Source organism: Populus euphratica, unplaced genomic scaffold (assembly GCF_000495115.2).
Source record: "Populus euphratica unplaced genomic scaffold, PopEup_1.0 scaffold687.1, whole genome shotgun sequence".
NCBI lineage: Eukaryota > Viridiplantae > Streptophyta > Magnoliopsida > Malpighiales > Salicaceae > Populus > Populus euphratica.
In genome coordinates, this window is record NW_011500558.1 from 37,428 (window position 1) to 45,623 (window position 8,196).

The 8,196-nt window shown below is 31.3% G+C and overlaps 1 protein-coding gene across 2 annotated transcripts; it reads right to left on the reverse strand.

The window, feature by feature from the left end:
- Positions 1-3,728: 3,728 nt before the first annotated feature.
- Positions 3,729-7,574, reverse strand: LOC105115377 (endonuclease/exonuclease/phosphatase family protein). Of its 2 annotated transcripts, XM_011012243.1 has the most exons (11): positions 7,348-7,574; positions 7,155-7,266; positions 6,867-7,061; positions 6,592-6,677; positions 6,275-6,390; positions 6,062-6,142; positions 5,445-5,645; positions 5,105-5,256; positions 4,259-4,977; positions 3,932-4,021; positions 3,729-3,853 (listed from the first exon to the last, which is right to left on the reverse strand). In XM_011012243.1, exons 1-10 carry the CDS (start codon positions 7,465-7,467, stop codon positions 3,950-3,952), a joined length of 1,854 nt encoding a protein of 617 aa, XP_011010545.1. In that variant the 5' UTR covers positions 7,468-7,574; the 3' UTR covers positions 3,729-3,853; positions 3,932-3,949. The 2 variants fall into 2 exon arrangements, with proteins under 2 accessions (XP_011010545.1, XP_011010544.1); XM_011012242.1 differs by having other exon boundaries at positions 3,729-4,021; positions 7,348-7,573.
- Positions 7,575-8,196: the final 622 nt, after the last annotated feature.

Here is an 8,196-nt window from a genome sequence, read left to right on the forward strand (position 1 = left end):
TGATAGCCAGTGATCAATACAGTCCTTATGGAACATGTGCTGACACCTAGGCAAGACCCTTATGGACTCACCATGAACATAATCATCCAAGCAAATCGCACAGTCTCCATCAGGAAATACGAATGAAGAAGAAGATTCTGATGATGATAATTGCGGCAACGCTAAGCTTGAGATTGAGGGTGGTGTCTGTTCTCCAAAGACAAAAATCGGTAGGGCTACAAGTTCCTGGTGGGTATGTGTATTAGGTTCATGGGAACATGAGCTGGATGTTGTAGGACTTCGCTGATTATTGGAAGACAAGCTTCTTGAACTAATAGAACACTTGCATCTGGAAACAAAAAAGAGGATGACAAGAGCACATACGACACCATAAGCTATGCCAATACCCACAAATGATCCTCCTTCATCTGCTCTTTCCCCCTGTCTTGGCAAATTAGCATTCAACAGATGTCTACTAAAACGGTGAATTTGATCCATTATAATGGTGGAAACCCTAATGGGCTGTTGGTGAATTTGGTATTCTTGTCAATTGTTATTATTTATGGAAGAGCCATGAGTGGTGGGCAACAAACACGGAAGTCGGTGAAGCTTCCATGCAGCTTCCTGGAAAGTTCATATTTAACCAGTCATTAATTATTACGAAATGTATTTGCAGATATTTATGTTGTTAAACTCTTCTGCTCTCCGGCTGTTTTCTTCAAATCTAAAATATGAGGATGCTGATTGGAATCCACGGATTACGTTTCTATATATCCGTACTTAATTTATTATTAAACTACTAAGAAATTTAAATATTTATATTATATCTAATTAAATCCATACTTTCTTGATTACCGTAATTAATGTAGCTATTAAAAAAATAAACTTACTCATTAGTGTATGATTGGAAGACTATTTTTCAGGTTTAAATCGAGATGTCATCTCAAATTATAAATTTAATTTAAGATGTGACAAATACAAATATATTTGCATAGTTAGTACAGTGCTTGTCTACCATGACATTAGAATTCATTAACATTTATCACTAATAATAGGTTATGGATGGTTATGGGTACACTGAATTTGCACTGTATTGATACTTTACTAATAATCAACAAAACAAATTAGATATCAAAACACTATCTATAAATTTTAAAAACATACATGGATGTTCATTATAAAATTACTATTTATTATTCATCATGAAATAAAATAGTAACACATATATTTGACGGGGATGTGAGTGTTGATTCATGACCCTCATGAACTCGTACTAGACCCGATATTTTTTTTTTTAAATATGGTTTTCTTCTATATCTCTATTTGTTTATATTTTTTTAGTTGGTTATTAATCCTTTTTAAAGTTTACTATATAAATATTAGAAAAATATTTTATTTTTTTAATGTAAAATTTAAAACCCGTTCGTATATATATTCTATGTTCACAAGAAAAAAATTAAGTTTTTTCATTGTGAAATAAAAAAAATTTTGATTTAAATACTTCAACTTAAAAAGATAATATAATATTTTTTCATTGTAAAATTTGAAACCTTTTAATATATACTTTATGTTTATAAAAAAAAAATGTTATGTTTTTTCAATATAGGATAAAAAAATTTGATTTAAATATTTCAACTTAAAAGAATAATATAGTATCTTTTCAATGTGGAATAATTTTTTTAAAAAAATATTCTTTTAAATTTCATTATTTACAATATATATATAGCATATATTTACATAAATTATTTCTTAATTTTTTAATATAAAAATTAAAACTTTAAATATATTTTTAAAATTTTCTAAGTTGACCCATAAAATCTGAAAACCTGCTTCTTAGTTTGATCAACTACCATACTGGATCTGATTAGTACAGTGCTTGTCTACCATGACATTGGAATTCATTAAAATTTACCACTAATAATAATAATGGGCATGGGTGGTTATGGGTACACTGAATTTGCACTGTATTGATACTCTACTAATAATCAACAAAACAAATTAGATATCCAAACACTATCTATAGATTTTAAAAATATATATGGATGTTTATTATAAAATTATTTATTATTCATCATGAAATAAAATAGTAACACATATATTTGATGGGGATGTGAGTGTTGATTCATGACCCTTATGAACCCATACTAAACCCGATATTTTTTTTTAGATATGGTTTTTCTCCTATATCTCTCTTTGTTTATATTTTTTTAGTTGGTTATTAACCCTTTTTAAAGTTTATTATATAAATATTAGAAAAATATTTTATTTTTTTAATGTGAAATTTGAAACCCTTTCATATATATACTCTATGTTCACAAGAAAAAAGTTAAGTTTTTTCATTATGAAATAAAAAACTTTTTGGTTTAAATACTTCAACTTAAAAGGATAATATAATATCTTTTTAATGTAAAATTTGAAACCCTTTAATATATATTCTATGTTTATATATAAAAAAAAAAGTTATGTTTTTTCAATATAGGATAAAAAAATTTGATTTAGATATTTCAACTTAAAAGAATAATATAGTATCTTTTCAATGTGGAATAAAAAAATTTTAAAAATATTCTTTTAAACTTCATTATTTACAATATATATAGCATATATTTACATAAATTATTTCTTAATTTTTTGATATAAAGATTAAAACTTTAAATATATTTTTTAAATTTTCTAAGTTGACCCATGAAATCTGAAAACCTACTTCTTAGTTTGATCAACTACCAGATTGGATCTAATAACTATAATAAAATTATAAATTTCAAGATTTTGACAATAAAAATAGAAAATGGACCCTCATATATTTAAAAAAAAAATATTGTACTTGATTTTAATTATTTTAAAAAAAATCCTAAATTTCAATTTTAACATAAATACCATAAAGGTTGTTTTTAGATAACGAAAAATATATATATATATATATATATATATATATATATATATATATAATCTAGTCGATAGTGATTTGGAAGGTGGGTTACACTGAATTGCCAATCTCTTTTAGCTTTTTCTATAATATTTTATGTGAAATAAAATGTTTTCCTTCAATCCTAACTATAAGACTGACTTGAGACACTGCAGAATATGTTTGCTTACTTGCCAATCAGTTACAAGGAAAGTTGAAAGTTGACGTTCATGTCTATATTGATATTGAATTTCATTAATATTTATCAATAATCCCATCTCGAGCCACCAATAACGGGTTGCACTCATTCATGAAATTAAAAGTTTTCACCAGCAGTAGTTTAATCTCCATACTTGATTTTAATTATTTTTAAAAAAATCCTAAATTTCAATTTTAACATAAATACCATAAAGGTTGTTTTTAGATAACGAGTAATATATATATATATATATATATATATAGAAAGTATTGTACATATAATATATATATATTTTTTTATCAGAGAGAATGGAATAACCTCCAATCCTAGCTAGACAACTGAAAAGAATGTTTGCAGGACGTTCACCAAGTAGCACATGCTTATGTCGAAGTTCAAACCACGATGATGAGGATGAGAAGATGGGGAGCAGACCTCCTTGACACCTCAACTCACCGTGCTCTTTTAGTCATTAGCTGGAGGACAGAAATGGGGAATTTTGGATTTGTTAACATAAATAATCCAAGGCTCAAGAAGCTCCAAGTTTTCACTTTTAACTACTAGCTGCTTTCTTCCTCTCATAATGGGGATATTGTCATAAGCACATGGGCATGGGCTGGATTAATAATCTAAATTATCTAATGCTTAAAGCAGAACGTGCTCTTTTTATCATCTATTCATTATAATGCAGCTGCCAGATAGCATCCAACAGAATAAAAGGGCAACAATTTCACATGAAGCAACCAGCCCATGCAGAACATCCTCCGCTAGTGCACCTGCTTTGATTGAATGAAGGTCGCAACAAAAATACGAATCAGGAACGGAGATTTCACATGGAAAAAAAAGTTATTGACATTATAAACCACAAGCGGTCATTTGCGCTGGGATTTTGAAGAAGCCCATTTGAAGTAACCACAATTTGCTTCAGGATTGGATACAGGTCCCTACAAGACCGGGAGAAAAAAAAAGAAGAAGCAAAGGATCATCAGCAGAGTTCAAATATTATCTGCCAAAATCTGCAGACAGTACTGCAGATATGTCATTACAAGAATAGCTTCATTCTCTACCTACTATATGATTTTAACTTACAATGTTCCCAAAGCATTTGACTTGTTTGCTAAAGCATAGTTAGATGTGCAAGTATCATTTATTAGCTGGATTTCAAGGATTAGAGCGAATACCTCAGCTCGTGAGCAGACAAAAAATCTGTGGCCAAAAGTACGACCTGGTTTCTTTACTATCCGAGCAACACAGGGTTCCTTGTGACCCTTGCAAACAGGAATACTATTCCGCATGAGCTGCTGTATCCTCTGCCATTCTAACAAGGCAACATTATTTTTCTCTCTCTCAAGCGAGCCATCATTTCCCTTATCTTGATACTGAGATCCTGCACTTGGATTCAGTTGGCAATGCCTGGGACTGCTGCTTTTATCACCCGGTGCATGAGAACCATTCAAGTAACTGCTAGTGTTTGGTTCTGCCTGACTAGGTGAAGCATTAGTAGAAGAGTTCTCAGCACCAGTGCTAAGGTTTGGACTTTTCTGGAAAAAAGATCTGAGGGAGAGCTGGGAACACCGACTTTTTCTTGGTTTTTTCTTGGCTCCCTCAGCAGGCACAAACTTAGTATGCTGACTTTGCAGTATCATTGTAGTGTCAGGACGGCCCTGATTCTCATCAGTCAAATCCTTTGAATTCTCATCTCCTTTGGAAATGGCACTATCAAACTCTTCAGTCAAAGAACATGATGGACTTGTAGATGGGCGAGATACACTGCATTCATTAAATGATCTTTTCATGCTTTCACTGCAGGCCTTTATGGTAGCATCTCCGTCTGAAAATGAACTTGATATCCTGGAAGATTGAATTTGTGTAGCAGCCTGCCTTTTCATCAACAAAGTCACTGCACAAGGTTAAGAACTTGAAATTACCACATGGGCTTACACACACAGAAAACAAGAGGCAGCACATTTCTTAAAATGAACAAAACAAAGTAATACAAACTATCATCAAGAACAAAATTGTCACACCAAGAGTTTGCTGGACACCATGAATCATGGGCAGATATCTAGCAGATAAAGGTGGAGTGCTATGTCTGGGTATATCACAGATTTCTTCCAAACTCATATAAACAGGAGCGTGATCTGAACCTTCCAATTTGATGCCCTGCCCTCCCTTCCACCTGTTTAGGCAAGTAGAGAAACTTATGGTCTTCGCAGTTTGCACAGACATGCAGACAGACTCATCCATATACACTTGAACAAGCAAACAAGGATAGAAACATATGCACATACAGGTTGAAACAACAAAGAAAACTGAGAGGTTTCATGGCATTGCTACATTCAAGAATATAGCTGGATCCAACGATACCTAGTTGTGTCTCCAGGTTTCCAGCGTTTATACTGTGTCAATATGTCACATTCCTTGACATGGCAGGAAAAGAAGTTATAGCCTTGCAAGTCATGCTCTTGATGCAAGCATGGTCCAGCACACAGAATATGGTCAATCCTACTCCCAAAATTAAATTGTTCAGCACCTGTACTTGATGACCAGCACGTGTATGCTTCTCTTCTGTAGGACAATTCAAGGTGGAAGAACTAGGATTCAATACCAACTTGCTCAAAAAGAAAAAGAAGAGATCATAGAATGACATTATCATGATGCAAGGATTAAAAAAAAAAAACACCTTGAAAGAGACTATTCAATGGAAACTTTAATGAATCAGAGGATACCCCACTAAGGAAACAAAACCAAGTAGCGACATGCAAATTTATATGTGCAAGGATATAAAGGATTATTGTCAATCACAGAAAGGGGGAAAAGAGATGATGCAAGACTCTATTATGAAAAGGTCAGTAAACAAGGACAGTGAAAGGTACAATTTAATATAAGAACTTCAACTCCCGTTTTGCTGTCCAAATATAACTCAACATCCAAATCCAGACTTAAAACTTTGCAAATTGAAAATCAAGTGAAAATTTTGAAACCTGTCAGGATGTTTTGCTCGGAAAACATCAACAAAGAGGCCACCTGACATCATTAGCATGGACCTGAACCATCTTCTGAATCTACAGATAAGTGAATAGAACCTTATTCAGTGCTTGCCTTGACTGGTAAAGTTTTGTGTACTTATTTACCTGACCACTTCAAATAGTCAGCATAATAGACAAGCACTGCTTATAAATTAGCTCACAGCTTACTCATTCTTCTCAAAATCTGGATCTGCATCACACCTATCCATAGCAGTAGGTGCAATATTGAGATCACCAACAACAAATACCCTCCTTCCCTCATGCAGAAGATTCTCCCATCTTTTCTACAACAGAGATTACCAAAATCAATAAAAGCACACAGAACTCTTCATTCATCAGGGATAAACTATTAAACACTACCAACATCAAATAATTCAACTTTAACAGGGAAAAACTGAAAGGCAAAACAAAATGTAAACTATAAAACCCATCAAGCCAGATTATGCATAATCACTAGTAACAATGAAAAGAAGCGAAGTTAATACCTGTAATATCTTAAAAAACTTCATCTTAAACTCAATTCTCTCTGTATCATCATGGGCTGCTCTAGGCCCATATAAGTTAAAAAGAACTGTAGAAAACAAAATAACCAACATCAATTCCATCACAAACTCCACATAAAAATCGGAACTTTACCAAAAATTTAAAAGCTACCTTAGACTAATTCCACCAAAAAATTCAATAAAAAAAAAATCTGTCAACCAAATTACCAATCAACACATAAAAAATGCAATATTTTTTTTTTTTACATTAAACGCACCAAAATGATTATGATCAGTAACGACACACCGTCCCTCACTATCAATCTTAACAAGCTCATCTTTCTCAAACTCCTCAAGCCCTTCTTTTCTTTTACAGAGGTCAATGAATCCAGTAAAACCCTCCTCTGCAGCAACCGGCAATGCCACTTCAGTACTCGAAAATGCAGACTTTACACGACAAAATGTTGCAACCCCTATAAAGATGACAAAAGTCATAGCCAAATAGGCAGAAGTTTTTAGAAAATTTTAATTTGTATTTCATTTAAGCAACTCATCAAACACCTTACCAGAGTACCCAGTACGGCCTTTATCTTTAGTTCGCGTGCAAGAAAAAAAAGATTCATACCCATCAGCTATTACTAAATCAGATGTTAATTCTTGTCTTCTTAATTTTGTTTCCTGTATGTTAAATTTGCATCGATCAACATTGTGAAGACCAAAAAATAAAAGAAAATGAGAGTTCATGGGATTTTTGTATACCTGAAAGCAAATGATGTCTGCATCGAAAGTGTTTAGGAGGTTTGAGAGAGACCCAAATTGCGAGACTCGTTGTCTTAGGCCATTAACGTTGTAAGATACTATCTTTATTGGGTTCCCCATTGATAAATGAGGTGGTGTTTGTTGCCTTTTTTGTGGTGTTTTTAAGGTTGCGGGTGAATGGAGAGAAAATAGCCAAACTACAAGTCGGTTGCGTACCTAGCGACATGGTTTTTTTAACCTTTTCAAATTAGTATAAACGTTCCATTTCTCACGTTTCGCAGCGGGTGGCTTTTTTAACCTTTTTTTTTTAATAAAAGTATAAATGTAAATAAAACTAATTATGCAAGTATTAATTAAGTAATTTGAAAATTACTTGTGTAAATAAATTAATAAAAAAATTTCATTAATAATACTAAATTTAAAATTTAAAAAATAAAAAAATAAACGTAGATTAAAATATTTAATTTATAATATGAGATATTTATCTAGTTATGTTTATTGAATTTTTTTATTCAATCAAATGATAATAAAAATAAATATATATATATATATATATAATTAATTGAATAAAAAAATTCATGTAAAATTATACATATTAAAAATATTATCTAAAAATAAATAAATTTTTATTTTAAAAAAAACAAAGTTCATATATTAATAACCATAGAAGAAGGATATTAAGTGAAACATAAATTAAAAAAATATTTTAAAAAGAACATATTAAAAAAATATCAATTAATATAAAAAATTACAAATAGAAATAGAATAAAAAAGAAAGGAAAAGACAAAGTTTACGTGGCGCAAGTGCATTAAAAAACAAATATGAAAAACAAATGACTCAGGCTATAG

What these genes read in the sequence shown, in the direction of transcription:
- LOC105115377 (XM_011012243.1), bottom strand. Translation starts at nt 7,467, where the DNA reads ATGGGGAACCCAATAAAGATAGTATCTTACAACGTTAATGGCCTAAGA. An exon ending in AGTTTTTTAAGATATTACAG is followed by an intron (nt 6,391 to 6,591) that starts GTATTAACTTCG and finishes TCTCTGTTGTAG; the next exon opens with AAAAGATGGGAGAATCTTCT. An exon ending in TTGTCTGCTCACGAGCTGAG is followed by an intron (nt 4,022 to 4,258) that starts GTATTCGCTCTA and finishes CCGGTCTTGTAG; the next exon opens with GGACCTGTATCCAATCCTGA.